We start from the raw sequence: 23,371 nt of genomic DNA on the forward strand, positions 1-23,371 counted from the left end.
GTGCTTAGATTTTTGTCCTTTGCTTTCCAACCACCCCCTCATAAAAGGGTAGAACGTAAAAGCAGGACAGCTAATGAAGTTATAAGGCAACTAAGTATAACGAGTTCCCGTACCTAAGGCTCAGTGACAATCAGTACTGATCCTGAACAATTTCAGAGAATTTTCAAGTTATTGTACTGATTCATAAGGACTTCAGAACCAACTGTGAAGTGATTTCTGAGTTTCTCTGAATCAGAGAAAATTTCAGCGGAAATTTTAAGTAATCTTCTCAATCAGAAGAAAATTCAGAATGAATCACTGAATTAGCTGTGACTCTGACTCAGTACTGAATTTGCCTTACAGTTAGGCACGGGTTATTATATTCTGAGAATGATGTTTGTTCTAACCTTCTCGTAGCGCAGCTTGCCTCTCTTCACCGCCACTTTCAATGTCATGTGAGAGATGCTCTTCGAAAAGGAACTCGAACATGTGAGAGGCTCATAGACCAGTTCCTACAAATACATAAACAACGATTACCCTAGCAATGAAATTCATTGTTTCATACGCAAAATAGTTGCCGGCATTGTCGGTTCGAAAGAAAGCATTTGCTCCAAAAATTTGGTTATGATTTGCTGTGTTCGTTTTTTATAAATGGTTATCATCGGTGTTTGGTTTATAATGCAGAAAATGCCTTCTTGGTTGGCTGATAACAAGTTGTATCACCCGGTCGTTTACATTATGGCTTAAAAAATTGAAAAATATTTGTTTGGAGATTTTTTGGTCGGGCCTTCGAACCTGGACGCATTTACAAAAATTTGGGCTCTCATTTACAATGTTAAGTGCTCCAACAGCAATTCTACATTGTAAACTGTATGGGGGGACGAAGGTTGACACACATTTAGGAAGAACAAGTTATCCAGCCACAAAACATTACCACATTTACTCTTCTCATAAGAAATCTGTGGGGTTCCTCTTCACGTCATGATTTTGTCGCCTGTAAAGTTTCGGCGAATTGAATACTGCAAATTACTAAGGCACTTCGAGAACTGAGCAACTCAATGCTGTTAGACAAAAAATAACGTTTTGTGACCATTCAAAAAACGCTCAGAAGAAGGTTTGTAGTAAAAAAAATACCACAAAAAGTTTTCCATAGGCATCCAAAATTATGCAAGTTTTTCTATCATCAATTTAAAACAAAAACTGACTTTGTTTGCCCTAAAGAAATAACCGAATGTCTAAACCCACAATTTCCACGCCAAGTACATGCAAGATCTTGGATTCACGCGACGTCATTTCCAAGTCTGCGCGAGATCTTGGCTCTCTAAGAACCACACAAGGTTTTCCAATATCTTGACAGGATCCTACGCGGTTTTCCTAGAATTTCTTTTTTGTAAATGTCTATGTTAGTTTCTATGAAAAATGAAAACCATACAATCGTTCATCCGTTAAAACCTTTAAAACCTCTAAGAAAAATTGAAACCGTTAAAATCTTGCAAACCTTCAGAAAGATTGCTCAATGATTATTAACACTCATTATCCTAAACATTGATTGGAGACATTTTTATTGGGTTCACGTGTTTCAATTTTGTCACAGAATATAGTCTTGCTCTGTTTTTTGGTATAACTTCGAGAAGCATGTTCCTGGAAGCGCAACTTTAAATATTTTCTTTTGACATCAATGAAACGAAACTAATACCATTCTACAACCTTCATAAACCGCTCTCCATGTGTTTTTATGCGCTCAAGAAAACCTTGAAGGAAATACAGAGCGTTCAAGAAAACGCCGAACAAATCACGCAAAGAATACCAAGAACTTGGTATCCCACGTTAGAACTTGCAGGAAGCACAACATTTTCCGAGAAATCATTTTTTCAAGTGTATTTTTCTTCCCCTTAAAACGATTGTCAAAATAGTTCATCAAACAATCTGAACCTTCCCCAAGCTCTTTGCTCCTTTAGAAAATTCTTTAACAAAACGCCAAGACTTGCAGGATCTTGGATATCCACGCAAGCGTTTCCAAAAACGTGCAGTTTTCACGCAGATCATAGTACGTCAAAATTTTTGAATTTGTTTCTGTCTGATTGTACAAAGCAGCGAATGATACTTCTTGAACATTGACAAAACAACATTATTTGATAAGATCATGCATTGAAGGTTTCAAAAGGATGAGACACCAATGGTTCCACCGTTTGTTTTTTTTTTCAATGGAAGTCTCTAACATCAGCTAAACTATGATTATAATTTGTCAAGAAAATTAGATTCATATCAGGATCCATATATACTGCTTGTTTATGGACGTGAACCGCGAGGCGTCGCAAATTCATTTAGTTTCAGTTGGATGCGATTTATGTAACTGGGCGTCCCACTTATTTATTGCTTACAGCAAACATCTTAGCAATTAACTCCCGTAATTTTGCACATTTGACTCTTTCACTGGAAGTTATTTCCGCGTAGTTAACAGAAAGTGTTCTTCAGATTTAAGTTTCAGAGAACACGAATTGTCATATAAAAAGAATGAATCTTATTCCGGTGATAGTTGTTTTAGGGACTTTCCTCTAAAACTCAGCAGCAATTTTCTAATTCCATTCTCAGTGATTGATTAACTTGAAAACAGCAATTACCAAATAGCAGACTCAATAATACAAATACTAGCTTTTGCTGCTCAGTTATCAATGGTTTATCACAAAAGAACCAATTTTGTCACCTCTACTTAAGGAATCATGAACAAATCTGTTAAAATTGAGCAGTTGAAAATCTTTTAGGCGGATCCCTTGATTAGAAATGTCAAAACTGATTGGGACAATCTACTTTTAGGTTACTGATGATCCCTCCGAAAAAACAGTTACAGAAAACACTGCCAATTGTTTGATTTTTTTTCGGTATCAGCAAAAGACCCCCAAAATTTTCAACAGCGAGTGGTAAAAAAAAGCTTTGATCTGAGTTCTTAGTCACATATACAATTTGAATTTACAGTAATGTCAAATTTATTTGAGTTGATATATGTTCCTGATCGAATGAAGATGTCACCAGGTCTGGTTTTGCTTCAAAGAACCGTCTTCCTCTCTAGGACTGGTGAAAGATTTGCAGGCAATAGAGAAGCCACAAGACCCTCTCCGCTTCAAGTCCATCTTGTGATTCCGTCTCTTTGATTGTGGTATCTGAATGCATGGTCTTCATATAGATCTATGGTTCACGTTTTGCGACATGCGCATTTTTTTCACCATCGTAAACCGGAATGCCTAGACTTCATTTCAAGCTTCTTCGAACTTCATTTGTCTTCAAATGAGAAATCTGGAAACTAGTGGAACAGTTTGTGCTGCAATCCATGCTCCTGCTTTTGCAGATTACAGTGATAAAAAGCGTGCTCTTTTATCTTCCGAGTGTTTGCCTGACTATCAAATTGTTGAATGTTTTTGCATTGTGGCCTCTCGAATTTTATCTGAGTATAAATTGTAATTCTGAGATGCGAGATTTATTAAATTAAATCGAGGTGATCAGAATCCTCTACCAATTAGAGAAGCTCATGTTACACAGCCTGTGTATGGGGCTTTGACTTGGACCATAGGTTTGCTCACTCCTAATCCCGACAGGCTAAAATGCAAGCTTGCTCGAATCTATGCATCATCTTCTGACAAGTGCGTACCAGAAATGTTTTCCAAATTGTCCCTTTGTAAGCTATCAAAGGATCTTGAAACTTCCAAAATTCCATTGGTAAGTGTTGCACGTTTAAGAAAACAGCATTTTGGTAGTACCAAACAATAACTCAGAATACCGCAAGCGCAAATAGTATCATTAGTCCCAACAATACTGCTATTTTCTTGACTCCTTGCTGCAAACACGAGGTTACGTGTTCCAGAGTCCCAACCGCTGCACCAAATACTTCGAGATATTGCGGTTTGTTTCCCTACTTCTAGATGAAGTGCAGAGGGTGACCAAATGTCACAATTTGCTTCCGTAAAATTAGTTTTCTTTCTGGGCTATTCGTAAATATGATTTGAACAGTTAGATTTTAGTTCATTATCGGTCCTAACTGAAATGCCTTTATCGAGATACCACGCGTTTTGCGAAAGTTCTGACACCTTTTCTCTACGTGATTGGATGATTGGCCAATGAGTGATATTGTCCTTGTTATTTACTGCTGTTTATTGTTTTCAAAAAACAATAGCAAATTTCGAATTTTTTCGACTGCTAATTACTGATTTCTAATTGTTTTCAGTCACTGTTGTCTGTTATGTTCTTGGCTTTTCTTTGTTGTTAGTTAATTATAATTATTTGGCTAATTTCCACTTCAGATGATATTTCGGACACCACTCAGATCACATTTTTGTCTCTGTGTTTTATTTTTAATTGTTTTTTTTAAATTTATTGTTTATTATTTATTTTTAGTTAATTTTGTTGATTTCATTATTGTTTGTTTCACAGGTTCTGGTTTAGTTTTCTTGTTCGGCTTATTTTTACGTCCACTTATATTCTGGACACAGCATAAAACGCATTCTGGATTCTTGAAAATATTTAATTCACAAATTATAATTAGTGTTATTTAATAGTTTGTTGACTGCTAATTACTGATAGTCAACTATTATTTGTGAGTTATTGCTGACTGTTCAGTTTGGTTGGTTAATTACTGTTAATTACTTTTTCAGAGGTTATCTGCTTTGGTGTTACTCGAAATGATATTACTGATAAAATCGTAACTGTAATAACTGTAACTGTAAAACACTGTAACACGAATAAACTGTAACTGTAATTATAACAATAACCTAGTAAATGTTTGCCATATCGCAAAATAAGGAATCCGTTGGAAAATAATTCGCTAATGTGATCGTAAAATGTCATTTGTAGATTGCCCTTTTACAACTTGGGGGTGGAGGGGGCGGGAGGGGCAATTAAGATTAAAACACCCACCTGTGCCATCAAGTCCATATCTAAATCCGATTCCTGCTCTCCCAGTTTTTTCTTGACAAATGCGCGTCTTTTTGGGTCCACAAAATAGTATGAGTCCCATTTATACTTGTCTGCGTTGTATATGAACTGAAGAGACATTGGCTTGTTGTTGATCTTCACTGTAAAATCTATCCTGATTTTCCGCCCCTTTTTGTACACGGAAACAGGGCCTCAGATGGAAATTTTTCATAGAATCATTTACGGATTAATTTGACGTTTCTTTGAAGAAAACAAATCAAAATTCGAAGCAGGTATTAGACATAGTTGTGACGAACCTGGCCGAGACGGGCAGCTAATTTCGCGGGAGCTTTCAAGAATCTTGCAAGGTTAGCATCCGAATTTCATTCTTTTTAAAAAGTTCTTTTGAACTATTCCTAAAAATGTTTTATTGCATGATTTCCCGAAACGCTAGTCAGCAAAAAGAAAAAATGTTCTGATAAAACATGTTTAGAAAATGAAAGTCGACGCAGCTAAAACAGTTTACAACCTGGTACACTCACTTTCGAATCTAATTTTATGATTTGTTCTCTTCCTAAATTGCAAATAATGTTGACATTGATCTACATCTTCTATGCTGATAGTCTTTGCTGAAGCGGAGAAGGAAGTGATTGAATGTCAGATAAATTTTGTTTAGATCAGTTTGTCAATTAAGCAAAACTTTTTCTGTGCGTTTGCATTGTTTGCAAACCGGGATCAATAGCTCTTATTAAGAAATCGTTTTTTATAATTAGGCAACACTTTATCTTATAATCGAAGACTTCTGAAAAGCGCTTTTCATCTTGACCACAAAAGCAAATGCAAACAAAACGATTACGTTTCATTAATCGAAATCAAATTTAAAAAGAGAAAGACAGTCAAAATACAATTTCTATATGGAAATACCCCAAAGGTTAAGAGAGAGAATTTTGACCCTAACTGAAGAAACTAGAGTACCCGCGGACGTTACAGTCTTTGATTACACCTTAAAATGTATATTTTGTTAAATAAATGAACTACAACTTTTTCACTTTTCCAAGATACTTGTCAAAAAAGTGCCAGTTAGACAAAAAAAGTTAAAAAATTAAAGATCCAGTCTGAATAATTGTGTAAAAGTTCCTTTTAATTGCGGACTAACGGTACAAACTGCAAAATAACTGCGCATTTCTGCTATCAGATGTCATTTTCATGTAAATAGTGACGTGTCGTGCCCTTGAGCCAGTAATGGAATATACCATATAGAAAGCGGTCTGCTCGCCTAATATTTAGAAGGAATTTGTGAAAGGAAAATCGTAACAAACGCCAGATGGCGTCGTCCCTAATAAAGTGATTAACGTTTTCTAAGGTCTTTTGCCAATTTGCTGTCGATAAAGCATGAAACATTATATAACCAAATTTTTTCCATAAAACAAGAAAAAGAGTACTACCAAACTAGTTCACAAAGTGAGAAACGATTTTAACTAAGGATGCTTTAACTAAAAATTAATTCTTATTATGTGCTTGTTTGGAAACTTTTACTGACCTTTTGCTAAGATGCAATCTGTCAAGCTTTTTCAAAATCCCACTAAGCTCGTTCCACTTGCAAAAATTTTTGGAATGGACGCCTATGAAAAATCGGCTCTGTTAGGAACATTAAAGCGCCTTATCTTACACACCTAAACAGAATTTTAAACAGATAGTTTTTGGTACCTGAGTTTCACAAAATGAACACTCAAGCTTTTATTATTGAATACAATGTCAGAAAAAAATAAAATTTTGGTTGATTCTTTTCACAGAGTATAGACAAATATATGGACACGACGGATCAGAGCATCAAAAGTGCATTATTCTTGTCAACGTTCACTTCAAAAAGATGAAACTTACTCAATTTCCCAACCCTATTTTCCACAATAATTGATATTCACTGTGACAATTTGACATAAAGGGAAAAACGATCTGATAAACTCACAACTGAAAAACTACAAATTGCGGCTTAAGGAGACAAATCATAATTAGCTCTGCCCCATAAACTGGAATTGATTTCTGAGTTGGACCAGAAATAATCAGTAAAATATGTCGAGTAATTTATTTTGACCGGTTAGCACAATCAGTTTTGAATTTCACCAAACATGGCTTTCCTTTGCGGCATATTATACAAATTCAATTCTTGTCGGTTAGGTCTGTGATTAAAGTGACATCTATTTTTCGTTCAACAAGACAAATCGTTGTTTATCAGCTGAATTTGTGACCTAAAACTGCAAGAACGGTGAGTCAAAGCCAAATTGACTTAACTTTTCCAAAACCATTTCGAGCTTGATAACATCAAAAAAGCGTCAAGTGCAAAAATCTCAATAAATATTATCGTTGACTTACGTCTGGCTCGATCTTCATGAACTTATTATTTGAAGGATACTGCTTGTATTCCGAACAGATTTTAAGTATCCTGAGTTAAGGCATTGGTGCCATTTGTAGCATTATTGTGAAAGAGAGGCACTGGTTGCACTTATGATTTTGCAAACATACTGAACACGCCTGAACACGCTGAAACTTTATAATTTCAGCGCATTTCTTACCAAAATTCAACATAATTTTAATTTAAATTTCTGCATTTTTTCAGTGCATTATGCTTCAATTGACTCAGATTCTTCAACCATCTCTTAAAATAACAAGGCAATTCAGCCCATTACCGACCATTTCAAGCCCAATTTCAATTACCCATGGAAAAAACTTAACCCTGATTTTAACCAGTGTCTCCAATTTATCTGAACCAGGAAATGTTTTGCGTGCCAATGACTGGATCATGTTTTGACTCAAAAAAATTTAGTTCGGTTGAGGCAAAAATGTTTTCTCGACTAAAGGACGTTGTTTTTCATGCATCTTTTTTCCAAAATTTACACGATACTTACTACGCGTGAACTGTAAAGTGCACATTTTGACTCAAAACGTCTGGAAAAACATTCTGATTGAAAATAGTGCATTTGTATCAAGGCTGGTTATTTAGGAGTAGAAAGAACACAACGAAAACATCTGTTCATTACAGACGCGAATTTTCAGATTGTTACTTCAGTTGTTTCATTATCCTGAGATACTATCTCGAACTCCAGTGCTCATGTAAATCAGTGCTGAATCATCATATCCCAAAAGTAGATGGAGGATTCAGTACTGATTCATGGTGGTCAAAGGGAACCTTGATTTTGCAATATGCTTTGTTCAAATCCAGTGTCCATTTTTGTTTTTCACAATTTTCATTAAAAACGAAGACAAGAATTAAAATTCTGAAATTTTGACTGAGCTGGAAATTGTATATTAGTAAAAAACCATTAAAGTAGCCTTACAAACTATTAGTTAAGTTAAAAAGTGAAAACTTGAATTTTCGTTTCAAAGATAAATCTAAAAGTAGAGTTGTTTTGTCGCGCAGGGAAGAGCACTGAGAACAATTTTTAACTTTCAGAACAAATTTTATCATCAACCTACCAGTACTTCTTACTTCATCGTTCCTGTTTTCAGTGCTTGTTGTTTGTTGGTTTGTTTTTGATGTTTTCAACATTCTGCTGAATTAAGTGGATGTTAATTTGCAACGTTTGACATTGCTTTTATATTTTTTCCCAAAACTCTCTACTACGAGAAAATTTCCCTGATGGCACGTGTCGATGGTAATCATACAACGGATGGTTTCAGATAGCAGGCACTGGTCCAGTGGTTGTATTCACAAGGAGAAATTTCAGCAATGAAGATTGCAAGAAAGGGCAAAATTTAAAGCATGAACAACTATAACGACAATATTTGTCTTTCAATGAAATTGTTTAATATATTTCTTGATAAAGTGAATACAGATAATAATTAATTTTTGACCTTGACTAAATTTTTGTGCTCTTTTTGAGTCCTTTTTTCACTGCAGATTGTTTTGAGATCAATGCAAATTAAATTTTTCTCGTGCTAGGTTTTTCTCGCAAAAAAAGGCTAAAAGCTATGCTGTTCAGATCAAAAATCAGAATTATGATCATTATTTACAGGCTGAGCTCATAATTTTTCTCAGAATTTTTCCATGTAATGTCTAATAGATGCCATGGTCAGAACTGTGGGCATAGTAAAAAACAGAATAAATGGTATGATTCGATAGTGATTTTTTAAATGTGACTCAGGTCCGGGATAGTTACACAGTGACCACAACCAGGCATCGATTTGATACATAATTATAAGGGAATATTATGTAAGCTTTTTGCGCTTTGCCAACTGGCTCAAGAAAATTCTATCAGTTTCGGACGATCGAAGAGTTTATCGCGAGAATAACATGGAAACAGAAAAGTTACAAAAAAAACTTTAGTAGTCATATCTTAGCGTTTTATATTGTAATAATTCGTAATAATAAGCCTTGGTTTTTCTTTCTATTTTTTGTCTATTCAGGTTGTTTTAGATTAATTAGTTTATTTTAGTTAATATAGACATAATGAAAATATTCCTCTGAGAGCGAGTCGGTTGAATATGCTGGGTTTGAGTTGTAGGGTGAATTTGAGGAAGAACTCCCTCCCCCTATTCACAACCAGCCACATAAGACTGGCTAACGGCTCTCCCAGAAGATAACCAACCTCCCTCTTCTTGTGTCTCAACACTTCCTTGATGAAATCTCTGGAATGAAATATATCGTCACTCAAAAATAATCTAAAGATAGGCTTGCTTGCACAGTGTGCAGGTAAATTGAGTGCAGGTAAAGATAGCCTGCACTAATTTTCTCACAATTGCTTACCTGCACGTCCTTCAGGTAAATTACCTGCAAATAAATTTTGTTTCTCAATTGAAAAATCTGAAGCGAAAAACGCGTAGAATAGTTGCTTGGTGAGAACCTTAAACTTCACGTTTTTCAGGAACTAGTTGCCAAAAACGTGTGTGATGAAATGATGCAAATTTTGCCCTTGAAATTTACCATGAAAAATCCTCTTTTAAATGAGTTCAATTTTGAAATAATCATGTGGCTCTTCTCATTGTGTGTGGAGTGCATGAATCTGCTTGTTTGTATGTTTTTCTGTTTGCTTTTGGTGGTTTCGTATGTGTAGTTTTATTGTTGTATTCATGAGAAATCATGGATTGACTCTCAATACTGGGGCTTGTCAGAGCAGAGAAAAACAAAGTCTTTGGTTTCTCTGCCAAAACGGCTTCTTCTCTTCATGATTATCAAGTTATCCTCGTAAGAAAAGTCAAGACTGAGCGTTTTAACTTCGCCTGCAACCGACTGTCAATTATTATTTCCCAAAAAAAACTTTCGTTGAGAACTGAATCTTAAAAAAAAACAAATTACGTGTTAAGTGGACCAAATACTTTTTTGAACTGTTTTACTCACTAAACGGTCTGTACCACCTACAGAGTTGTTAAACAGATACCAAAATACCGGCCTATATTTGTTGAAAAAGTAGGAAGTTGACTGTTGTTTTCTGTCGCACGTTCACTTGAATCTGTTCTAGTATCGGTAAAAACAAACTTGGGGGTTCCGTTAGGAAAAAAAATAATTTCAAATGTTTCTTTCATTATATTGCAAAAAGCCTCTTTTTGTATTAATTTAAGCTTGTGAAAGAGTAGCTCAAATCAAAGCAAACTCTAGGTCAGCGTTACCTTACGTGTCTGGAATCCAAATCAAAAAGAGTGTTGCAATCCAGATTGCCTATGAAACGGTAAGTTCTCCAACGGCTCATTTCTTTTCTGTAGAAGGTCTGTTTAATACATGTAATTTTTGTAGTCAAGATGTCAAATCAGACAAAACTCTGTATTAATTTTCACCATTGTGCGTGGAATGAAACTCAATAAGAATTTTGGATCCATTTTCCTATGAAAAAATTAGGTTTTAAAATAACTTCTTCTATAATTTGCAAAATGCGACTTTTTTAATTAAATTCATTTTCAAAAAACTCATGTGGCTCTTCCCCTTTTGTGTGATGTGAATGAATTGGCTTGTTAGTATGTTTTTCTGTTTGCTTTTGGTGGATGCGTATGTGTATTTATAATGTTGTATTTGTGAGAACTCGCATAGAAAAACCAAGACATTGGTTTCTCTGCCAGTTCGTAAAATCAGTTTTTTTTTCAAGATTTTTAAGTTATCCTCGTAAAAAAGTCAAAACTGAAATTTTTTACTTCGCCTGCAGCCGACTGTTGTCTATTTTTTCCCAAAAAGAAGTTCGTTGGAAATTGAACCTTGAAAAAAAACAATTCGCGTGTCAAGTGGATCATTTAATTTTTTAATTTTTTTGCACTGTTTTTCACACTAATCTTTCTGTACCACCTACACCTTAAACAGCTGTTAAACAGATGTCAAAATACTGGCGCTTAACTTTAAAAAAAATAGAAACATGATCGTTGTTTTTGTTTGTCGCACGTTCAATTGAATCTCTTCGAGTATCCGTAGGAACAAAATTGGGGCTTTTGTTAGGAAAAAGAAATAAATTCCAGTGTTTTTTCGTTATATTGCAAGAAGCCTCTTTATTTTATTTTATTTTGTTTTAACCTCGCGAAAAAGTAGCTCAAATCAAAGCAAACTCTAGGTCAGCGTTACCCTACGTTTCTGGAATCCAACTCAAAAACATTGTTGCAATCCAGCTTGCCCATGAAAAAGGTTAGTTTTCCAACGGTTCATTCCCTTTCTGCAGAAGGTCTGCTTAAAAGATGTATTTTTTTTATTAAAAAATGAAATCAAACGAAATTATGTTAGATTTCATTAGTGTGCATTGGGTAGCAAAATTTTAAAATTAGTCGAAGTTTGAAAAAAGGAGATGTTTAAAAGTGTAGAAGGAAAACAGAAAAAGAAAAAGAATGGGCTTTAATTCATTTTGAAACTTGATGTGTGATAAAAATTTTAATACATTTTATGGGAAACATTCGGATTGCACAAATTTGTTTAAAAAAACCAAATGAATTTTTTTAGTTATAAATATCCAATTATTCAAGAAACAAAAATAAAACAGAAAAAAACATAAAATTTGTAGCTAAACAAACATCTCATGAATGCGAAATTGAAAATGTTACAAATTGAAGAAACCGAAAGCAATTTAAACAGACGAAGCTGCACATTTGTCAAGGAAAAAGAAATGAACAACTTTGAATTCCATCAACGTTTAAACTAATTTTTTTGTAAACTTACTAGATGTAAATTTTTTCTTTTGGTTCTATTTGCCATCAATTAAATCAAATTGAACACCGATGCTGTTCTACTGATGTTTTTGAGAACATCAGTAGTATCGCATCAGTGTTCACTTTGAAAAACTATATAAAACAAATATTTTTTGGAGCATGGAAGAGGCGTTTAAACATGAAATATTTCTTTGATCATTTGCTGGTTCCTCTGAATTCATAAAAAAATTTTGTGTGTGAATTAGGGCCCTCATTTTGTAGACTTCTTTTTATTCGAGAGAGGTAAAATTTTGAGCTTTATTTTCAACTTTTTGTGAACCATCAAACGAAAATTTAAAAAAAACAGAATCTTGAAAAATAGATTGTTGAAGAATTAAGAGTTGAGTGAATATTGGTTTCTTTAGAACAGAACAATAAAAAATCTAGAGTTTTCAGAAAAGAGGAAAAAGACATTTTTTATTCTATATTCTGTGTTTTGTAGGATGCTTCAAGTCATTCTTCGCCTTTACCTCTCAACACGACCACAGTTGCTCAGTTTTTTTTTCAGTTAACTGAAAATATAAAGTGGTCAGCTGTATAATTTTGGTTTCGTTGAGAAAAATCATACTCAAGTCAGGAGTTTTCTTCACAAAAGAAGAATTGTATTAAAAAATATCTCTGCAAACTAAAGCTACTTTTTTAGTTCCTATGTCTTAGTCGTTCAGGGGTTCAAGTTGATATTGTTTATGGTTTACTCAAAAACAAAAGATGATGAAAACACTTGAGGAAAGACGAACAAAATGATTTTTTCCAATTTTGAGCCTTGCGCTTTGCAGTTTTTCTTATATTGATTAAAAGTCCTTTTCCTTCATTTTATTTTATTTTTAACTTCTACCATATTATTCATTTTTCTGAGAGTTTTGAGTACAAACAATATAATTAGTTAAATCTTTTTAGTGAAATAGAAAAACATTTTCTCCTGATGACCGCAACTAACTTTAAAAACCCATGTCCTCCAGTGACTGACTTCTTCCATTTGACTGTTAGTGGAATTGAATACCCATGGAAGCTTTGTAATGATTTGACAAAAAAATTGTCACTTGAAAAAGCAAAAAATAGAATGTTCCATTTCTTCTTCGATTTGTATCATAAAAATTGGAAAAATAGAAAAAGTCTGGTTGTCTGTTTTGCTTCATTTTGTACAAACTTCAAAATTTAAAACCCCTCAAAATTGTCTGGCTGTCATAAAGGCAAAACTTGTCATTTTATTCGGTAGCTAAGAATTTTCAACTGATGCGCTTTCGGTACTTTAAGTTTCCGTGAAAACGTGTTTTATGCTGAAAACTAATTAACAACGAAGTTTCTTTTTTATCTGCTAATATTTTATTAACTCCAGGACTTTGAGTTGCTCATTCGCAAAACAAAAAAAGTCCTATGCAAGGTTGCTTCAGAATTTTGTCTTCAAAAAGGTGATAGTTAAGAGAGCTTTTTGTCTTCAAAAAGGTGATAGCTAAGAGAGCTTTTTGCGTCAATTTTGCCTTCAAAAAGGTGATAGTTAAGAGAGCATTTTGTCTAAGAAAAGACAAATTTTTGACAAACTTGAGACGTATGTTAGAACATTCTGCGCAACGCGTAGTCTGGTGCGAACCATCTTGTTTTAGCCCTAAGGTGTTTCCATTTGAATTTTGAGAAAAACTCATCCCCAATGTTGAACAGAGGCTCAAAAAACTCGCTAAAACTCGCTCAAAACTCCGTGATTGACTGAGTACTGGAAAAACGGCGATTTATTTAAACTGAGCAATACAGTTACCTTAGTGGATACACTAAGGTAACTAAACGACTCAGCTTAAATGAATTGCCGTTTTTCCCAGTGCTCGGTCGATCACGGGGATCTACAAGACCACCCAAGTTTACGATCCCAGACTAAAACCCGGTTCTCTGATCAAACTGCCGAGGCCAACGTAGACCCGTGTCAGGGTTTAAGCGTGCTCGAGATCCGACCCGGAAATTTTGTTCGGGGACGGAGTAAGGGAGGGCGCCTTCGGTTTAATCAAATTTGGCCTGTATCTCAACCTGGTCATTGTACAATTTTTAATGAGAATTTTCAAAAAAATCCTCAAATTACTCTTCTCAATACATGAACCTCATTAAAATTTATAAGTACTCTAGTCAAGTCCTCCAGTTATGAAAAGACAGATCCCGGCTGATAGTTGGCACAAAAAGAGTTTGACTTTTACATATCTAGTATCAGAACTATACTTGACTTGTTTTTTTATAGCAATATATAGAGCAAGCTGAATAGTTGGCAATTCTGAGGGTAAAATTGTACCCCAGTAAACGTACTAACCTGTTTCCATAAGTAATAGCCTCATCCAGAACTGACCACTTGAAAGGAGGGGACTTTTTGATGAATGTGGTGAAGTGTCTGGACTCTGCACACGAGAGGAAGACTTCAAGGAACTCGTCTCTTCCAAGACGAAATGCCAGATGAACTGGGGACAGACCATGCGTGTCTCGGTGCATCAAGGCCTCATTTAGTAGAGCACTTATAAAAAATATCTGAATGGAAATTTTGAAATTCGAATCCAATTTGTATCACAAATTATGTCTTCAATTACGGAAAATTTGTTAGCCGTAAAACGGACTATTAACATTTTTCGATTTTTCTACGTTTGTGCCCCCACCCCTTGCCTTAGTGGGTGCATGTTATTTACCTTTGTGGGTGCATGTAAATTCAAATTTAGAGGGTTTTAGATCTAAAAGATTTAAAGTAGTTATTGCATTTCTTTCATTCCAGAGTTTAATTACAGTAAAGTTTAAATTTTATTTCTACAATGCAAAATTCTGACAGTTTTAAATTTCAATTCGTCTAAAACATTCGCACCAAGGATTTCTCAAGAGTCACGCTTGAGGTTTCAAAGATTTTAGCAGGATTTTGTAGGATCTTCTAAGTTTCAAAAATCATTCGAAATGATATATTCATTCCACACAAAATGCATTCAGAATATATGACAAATAAACTGGTAAAGCGCAAGAACTACACCAAAATATCAGCATTAATTTTTTAATGATTGCTTAACCCCAAGAAATATGCAAAAAAAATTAAATGTGATTCTGCAGTTTGTAGAAAAAATTGTTTTGCCGCGCTGATTTTTATTTTGTTACAAATACGAATAGCCATTTTATTATGTTTTCAATTTACAGGTTACACAAAAAATTACGTGCCTGGGACAACTTAAATGTTATCTTACCTGTCGTTTTGCCAGACTTGTCTCAATTTGGGCAAATTGTTCTCAAACACATCGCGATTCAGTTCAAAGGGTTCGAGAGATCGGGAGAGAAGTTTGGTGTCTTCAGGCATTGCCAGTCTTCAATCCAGGCTTCAACTCACAAACCTGCAGTATCATTTGACGAAGATCTTGGATTTGTTCTAACCCCCCTCCCCACTTCAACTTGAAATTTTCTCTAATTTTATTCCGCTGGTTTCTTGCATTTTTTATTCCGCTCAAATTCCGCTCATTTCTAGCATTTTTTCCGCTCAAAATCCGCTCATTCCGGTCAAAAAAATTTAAGGGCTTTGAGCGGATTTTGCTAAATTGTCCGCTCAAACTCCGCTCATTTCTTGCATTTTTTCCGCTCATTCTCGGCCCGGGACAGCAATGATACTGTAGAAAAATAGCATGAGCGCCAGGGAACGTTAGAGTTATATTCCCTCTAAGTTTTAAGAGTCGGAAATCAAGTGCGGAAAGGAATTCAGCTATATAGCTTTGTTTTATAGTAATAAAAACTCTTTCCGATTATTTTCATGTCGTGCCACTGAGAAAGTTGATCGCAATTAAAATGATGCTTATCAAAGTTCCCAATATTTGCCTTCGTTATTGATCTCCAAACTGCTTAAAACTAGGTTGTTTTAAAAGTATATGAACAACCAGATTAATCAGAATACTTTGATGAAATATGATAATGATTTTTAGAGACATTAAGAAAAAATAGCGTTTCACTCTGTCCTTTCGAAAGACATTTGATTGCGGTAACAATTAATGGTGTCAATTAGAGTCCCAATAATCAAAACCTTTATAAAGAAAAGCTTTAATTATAAGAGAAATAAGAACATGTTTCTCAATTTTCTCCTCCACATAGTAAAGCAATCAAATGAAATTTTTTGTAAAACATTATAAATTAGCAATTTCAGAGGTTTGAGAAAAATTTCCGGGCATTTTTAGATGTTATCTAAAAATTGGGCTGCAGAGTCGGAACTATCTAACGCCCAGAGCTTCATTTTTTATCCAAAACCTCAAACATATCCTCAAGTTGATTACTTTTGTTTGAAATAAGTGTCTCCTCAGATGTACCTTCAACATTTGCAGAAATGAGCCAGACGATTTTGCAAGAGACCAAAAGGTTGAGCTTTTTTGTCAACTTATGTCTCCTACATGGTTTCTATTAAGAAACATGACGCTTCAATTGTCAACGCGTAAAAACAATTTTAACCGAAACAACATAGAGAAAGTGTACTATCACTACAGGTTCTTCAAATTAGAAAAATGTAACAGATGAGCAAAAACTGTTCACATTTTGTATCCCACCAAATCAATAAAATTTTAAATGTGTTGGGGCTGAGATTGTAAAATGAAGATTCATTATAGGCAAAATTGAAACAAATATTTTTGATAGTACTGAATATCCGACAATTTTTCTACACAGTTAAAATATTTCCTATGACATCAAGTTTATACAGAAAAAGTGATGGTAAGAAAGAGTGTCTACATTTTTTATCTACAGCCCATCAAAAATTTGTTGCTTGAAGTAGATTTCTTGACAAAAGAATTTTGTTTGATGGTTGCAATCTTTCTTTCTGATTAACAACATTTCTAAGCAAGAAACATTTTGTATTAAGCACGGTAATAATTTTTTACCGGCTTCAACAAAGTTTTGCTTAGTTTTGATTTTCGTCTTACAAAGACATTCGGAAATAAACCTTTTCATTAAAAATTGTTTTTGATGAAACTTGAGGATTTCATAAAGTGTCCTTGACTTACACTTGTCACTAGCACATTTTTGAGACTTAGCATGCACATTCGCCAATTCATAGAACTAAAACTGCTCGGACAGACCTAATTCTGGTTTAAATTTAGCAAATTGTTATTAAGAAATTGTGATTGTTAACTTTCGGATATTATGACATTTTGTGCGAAAAAAAACTGGAACGCCAAAGCAAAGTTGAGTATCAACTCCCGCATTGGCCATCTAAAGGCTAATATATTTACAAAGTTATCTGCAAAAGCGTAATATCCGGACAGATATGAAGCCGTTGAATTGAGATTGATCCTGTAAAACTTTCTCATGTCTTTGATAGGAGAGCCGCTATTACATTTGGTCCGCCTACTAGAAAAGAGAAACTGTTGTCAATTTTACAGAAGTTAAAAAAGAGACTCAAGCTGCCGCCTTAATTGGTGACTCAGTCACAAAGTCACATCAACTTAGTAAGAAGAGTATTGAAGTAAAAGGAACAAAAATTGGCCTAGCAACTTCAAAACAAACTATCATTAGATACGCGAGATTGATGATTGCATAAAACAATTTTTCAACTATTGAGGCACATTTTGAAAGCGTTTGGCTGTCATTAAGTTGAGCAAAGAGAGTTCCTTGACGGAACTGACGCAATATGGTTACTGTGCATCCAAAGACAAGCGAATATGTCATACTGAAAAAGTCAGCCATTTATCCAGAACAATGAAGTAAACCAACCTGCAAAAGTTTCTCATTTGTCCTTCAATCAATAATGAAAACGAGAACGCTAAAGAAAAAGAGTCAGAAAGATCTGCAAACATGAAAAAAGAAAAACAGCGAGACTTGCCGTGTCGGGGAATGAATTTTAATGCAAACTTTTTTTGAAAAAATCGAGTAAGAACTGAAAAAAGAATCTAGAGATATAACCTGCAATTCGCAGAGAAAATCATGCTCAACTTTAATTTTCAAAAAGAACTGCAGAAGGTAAAAGACACAGATTCAAGCTAAAATGGGGCAAGGCATAGTTTAAGAGAGAAATCGTCCCGCATTTGGAAAACCACAGGAAGCAAACAGGTGGCCTTGCTGATTAGATAACTTTGAAAGGGTAAACGACGCCGACAATTTCAGATTAAAGTCAATGAACGACAACCCTAAGGTCACGTCTGACCATGACTGGCTGCAGAAGTTAAAATCACCAAGCAAAAAGCTATAAACTTTAATACACGATTAAGACAAGCCTTACAGGAGCAGTTAACCATCCAAAATGAAGTTGAACTCTTCAATCGAGATTTGTCAGTTTTGTTCTACTTTATCAAAGTAAGTGCTGTGTTTATTATCCCAAACAATTTCTCTCAAAGAAAAAGCTTTTGTTATCTTAGCTGCATAGAAATTTTGATTTTTTTCATTTATGATTAACCACCTGTTCTTTGAATTGTCTACATTTGTCTTTAGAGAAAAAACAAACTGTTATTGTACACTTCTGCTTGATCTCAAAAGATTTTATTTTATGTGTTACTGTTTTACTGCTATTCTATTGCCTTAAGTTTGACAAATTACTTACTGGAAGCGATGAAAGAAACGCAGTACAATTGCGAGAAAACGATGACAGTATTAGCAAATTGTCAACTACTCATTATTCAAAATCATAAATTACTTTTTTTATGCGACGCCCTTTCAACCGCTCATAATTTTTTTAAATGTCGGATTAAGCTTGAATTTAAGCAGAAAAAAATGTCCCGTTTACGCACATAAGTAAATTATCACGTTATTCCGTTTTTACACTTTAACGATGTTCCTAGTAATCATTACAATATTCAAGTTAAAGTACACCATCTGCTGAAAATTTCTCAACAGAGATGACACTTTTCACAAACCTTTTTTTTCTAAATTGAAAAAAAAAATGATCTTTTAGCACTTGGTCATATTGGTCACTCGTAAACACACACACACACATACATACACACACACGCACACACACACACACACACACACACACACACACACACACACACGCACACACACGCACACACACACGCGCACACACACACATAAAGAGAGAAAAGCGAGCCTTGACAATTCGTTTTTGTGGAATTTTAATTTCTGTGGTCCATTCCTGGCATGCTTATTGCAATCGCCTATTTATTTGACGCATTTTTTTTAACTCTTAAATCACTTAAATCACTTCCAATTCAAATTCATAAAAACTGAAGTGCTTTTAAGCGTTCAGGTTGACCATAACTTGGCCACCCGTGGCATTGTTTATGGTGCCACGTTAGACAAAAAGAATTGACCAGAGTCCTTTTAACGCACGGTAAAGCTGCCCAGGATGAAGTCCGCGACCCAAGACAGGTAATGGCCAGACCGACTTGGGTCGCGGACCGGTGGGTCCGGTGCGACCCAGCACAATGGTCTGGAAAAAATTTGGGTCGCGCCTTCCGTCTGGCCAATGGCAATTTGGGTCTGTTCGCTCTGGCCAATACCCATATCTCGGTCTGTTCGCTCTGGCCAATACCCATATTTCGGTCTGTTCGCTCTGGCCAATACCCATATTTCGGTCTGTTCAGTCTGGCCAATACCCAAATTTCGGTCTGTTTTGTCAGGCTAATACCCGTATTCCGGTCTGTTCGGTCTGGCCAAGCCCAATATTTCGGTCTGCTCGGTCTGGCCAATACCATCTTTCTGTCTGCTCGGTCTGCCCAATACCATTTTTTTGTCTGTTCGGTCTGGCCAATACCCACATTTTGGTCTGGCCTACGGTCTGGACAAGGGTCTGACGTAGGGTCTGCTCGGTCTGGCGGATGGTCTGGCCTAGGTCTGGAGAATGGTCTGGCCTAGGGTCTGTTCGGTCTGCCCAATGGTCTGGACAATATCTGGTCAGTCTGGCCAATGGTGGCCAAAGTCTGTTTTGTCAATACCCATATTTCTGTCTGTTCGGTCTGGCCAATACCCATATCTCGGTCTGTTCGCTCTGGCCAATACCCATATTTCGGTCTGTTCGCTCTGGTCAATACCCATATTTCGGTCTGCTCGGTCTGGCCAATACCATCTTTCTGTCTGCTCGGTCTGCCCAATACCATTTTTCTGTCTGTTCGGTCTGGCCAATACCCACATTTTGGTCTGGCCTACGGTCTGGACAAGGGTCTGACGTAGGGTCTGCTCGGTCTGGCGGATGGTCTGGCCTAGGTCTGGAGAATGGTCTGGCCTAGGGTCTGTTCGGTCTGCCCAATGGTCTGGACAATGTCGGGTCAGTCTGGCCAATGGTGGCCAAAGTCTGTTCAGTCTGGCCAATGGTAGCCAAATTCTGTTCGGTCTGGCCAATACCCACATTTTGGTCTGGCCTACGGTCTGGACAAGGGTCTGGCGTAGGGTCTGCTCGGTCTGGCCATTGGTCTGGACAACTGTCTGGCGGATGGTCTGGCCTAGGTCTGGCCTAGGGTCTCTTCGGTCTGTCCAATGGTCTGGACAATGTCTGGTCAGTCCGGCCAATGGTGGCCAAAGTCTGTTCAGTCTGGCCAATGGTAGCCAAAGTCTGTTCGGTCTGGCCAATACCTATCTTTGGGTATGGTCGGTCTGGCCAATGCCTGTTTTGGGCATGGTCGGTCTGGCCATTAACTGTCGTGGGTCGCGAACTTCATCCTGGGTGGTTACTTTGATACCAGCACGAGCGCGATTCAAGGACGTTTATGTGACTTGCTTACCCAACTTTCAACTCGAAAATATGACCGACATTTCGAACCTTAATGAACCAACTTCTCAGTGACTTCATCAGAGTCACATTTACTATTGCTACGAAATTACTTTGTGCGCGTTCAAAAAATTCTGGGTCTTAAACAAGGTAAAATGCACACCTCGACTTGGCATAAACAAACCGGGATCAAAATTTTACCCTCAATTCAGCTCTAATTAGCAGAGATTAAGGTTTAATGCTTGCTCAGCTATTTCATTAAAAAAAATTAGCTAATTAGTTAATAAACTACGACCTAAATTATATCGTTGCAATAGATTTTTATCATTTTTGCTGTTCTATAGGAGCAGTTGATTCATCCAAAAATTTGCTCCAGTTCACAAAATGGCGTTAGATTCCTCTTGTTTTGCATTTTTTCTTCTGTTTCAAAAAACAATTTCTGTTCACTGATAATCTGTGATTATCAAGTATTTTAATATTAAAAATCTATCTAATTTTTAACCAAAGTCATACGTTGTCACAACAATATCAAAATTTATCGAAACTTATGGAAGACTTAAAAAAAGATACAAAAACTGAAAGAGAAGGACGTTATGTTCTTTCAAACTCATTAAAACAACTGCTGTGGACACTGTTGCATCTAAGAACCTTTCTGTTATCTTGAATCAGTACAAAATATTCAATCTACTATAGTAATTTCTTGTGAAAAACGGTTTGGGATTTCGGTAGTGCATGTATGGTGCGTAGCTCTAACGATATGGGTCCAATTGATTACTCCTTCTTTCATGAAATTGGGCTGCTGTTTCGAGAAATATTAAACCACTGCGAGGAATTTTGTGTATTTCTGGCATTTTATGTATGCTGCGATCAGAAAATTAAGCTTTGAAACCAAAACTCTAATTTTGCCCAATAGGAAAATTTTTTCAACTTCGTTAAATGTACTGCTTATTTTTTCCTTTAATCCTGAAACCAAATTGGCTCTATATCATGAAATGTCGAAAATTAGTTCAGAAAACCGGCATTTTTATTAGTTTAAGACCCGTTTCAGTGTCTCCTTTTACTAATTATGTGCTAACATGAGCCTAGTCTATCGTGCTAATGATGCTAAATCAATCTATGCCGTAATACGATGTATATATATCCCTTAAAATGTGCAGATTTGTCCAAAAAACTTGTGAAATCGCGAACTTTGACCCATAATATCCCTCAAGGTCAAAGAGTTAGGACACTAAAATGGGAGTTGGCACACTCCCTGGGGCAAGTCCTACATCATGGTACCACTCACCAGTGCTAGTTTTCTTGAAAACTTTGGAAGTGCTGGCGTACGGCAGAAAACTGATTTTTCGCTGTTATTGACAAAATATCGTACTTTTTGTCTGCTACGTTATTTACCGCAACTATTGTAAGCATTACAGCTAACAGTGATGCCCTTTAAGGTATTCAACCCCATCAGCTATCACATAGAAGCGATGTAAAATTTGTATGTTGTTTTATTCTACAAAAAACTATTTTTTACTACAATGACTTTCAAATAGTGCTAAATTTGATTGGTTATGTCATATGTACATGCCTTGTGTTAATTGTGTTTGCTCAGGTAAAGCAAGCAAGAGTCCAATAGCTAATCCCAAAGCTTAATTTTCTTATTCAAAACTGATTATTATATTTTAACACGGACTGATTATGATTTATTATAAATATGAGCCTCGCTGTGCTTTCATAATGTTTGTTTACACTTACCTATTCTGTTTTAGCCTGTAATTTTACCATATTAGGTTATATAGTTCCCCGTTTTATCAGCACAACGGAATATTTTTTGATTATTATCCCTATGAACCTCGGAGCATGAAACAATCGACAAAGACATTTGTTTACTCTATGTTTATTCAGTAATTCGAGTAGATTTTTTTTAATCTTCTTGATGTTCAAAATTAAAAATATAACGCTATTAATGATGTTCTCTGTTGTTTTTGGTATAATTCGTGTCATTTTGGAAATTTTATAGACTTTACTTTTCAAATGGAACGTTGCGACCTGCAATTGTTGCCTAACGTTTACCTTTGACTTGCGTGAAGGAATTTTTGTTATTTTGTATCCTGTTCAAAATAAAAATCACGTGTATACAATTGTTTCGAATATTCATTGCTCTCATAAAGAACAATCATCACAAAGAAGTGTTGAGATTCAATTTAAAGAAGATACTTAATAAATATATGTTCCTTTTAAATCTTTGTTTTAACAAACCAGGCTGCGTGACGGTCTGATTCGCTTTTGTAGTAATTTGCATCAGCAGTAAAATTTTAGTCCGCAGACACCCGGATGTTGAAACCGAACAATTTTGAAAAATAAAGATTGAAAATCTTTGCATTAATTGATTTATTTTTATGAGAAGGCTAATTCCTTGGCAGAATTACTCGACAATCAGAAGTTTTTGAAGAAAAACCGTTGTTCATCTTTCAAATTGTTCGAGAAATTTATCAATGCGAAACCAAATGTGAGCTATGTCAACTCAATCCAATTCTCCAGCTCCACAAGATTCGTCATCTTCACTGACGACAGGTCGGCGCAGCGAGGTGACTGCTGCACTATATCCACATCACTTCAAGAGAAACAAGTCAAGGATTGGAATGATTGCAATTCTTATCCTCCGGAAAAAGTGATGGCAGTTTCCCATGGCAGTTTAATTAGCAGCCTAGTCTATCGTACTAA

General features: G+C 35.7%; 1 protein-coding gene across 2 annotated transcripts in view; it reads right to left on the bottom strand.

Moving 5' to 3' along the window:
* Nucleotides 1-23,371, bottom strand: part of LOC142353668 (ankyrin repeat domain-containing protein 13C-like) — a 46,768-nt gene that overhangs the window by 13,788 nt on the left and 9,609 nt on the right. For both annotated transcript variants that reach the window (XM_075405971.1, XM_075405972.1), the window contains exons 2-6: nucleotides 15,222-15,365; nucleotides 14,318-14,515; nucleotides 9,337-9,504; nucleotides 4,885-5,092; nucleotides 387-491 (exon numbers count right to left, since the gene is read on the bottom strand). In XM_075405971.1, the coding sequence (XP_075262086.1) occupies nucleotides 387-491; nucleotides 4,885-5,092; nucleotides 9,337-9,504; nucleotides 14,318-14,515; nucleotides 15,222-15,331 (789 nt within the window). In that variant the 5' untranslated portion in view covers nucleotides 15,332-15,365. The remainder of the gene's footprint in view (nucleotides 1-386; nucleotides 492-4,884; nucleotides 5,093-9,336; nucleotides 9,505-14,317; nucleotides 14,516-15,221; nucleotides 15,366-23,371) is intronic.

This window comes from Convolutriloba macropyga, chromosome 14 (genome assembly GCF_964194025.1).
Source record: "Convolutriloba macropyga chromosome 14, txConMacr16.3, whole genome shotgun sequence".
In the NCBI taxonomy this organism is placed as follows: Eukaryota; Metazoa; Xenacoelomorpha; order Acoela; family Convolutidae; genus Convolutriloba; species Convolutriloba macropyga.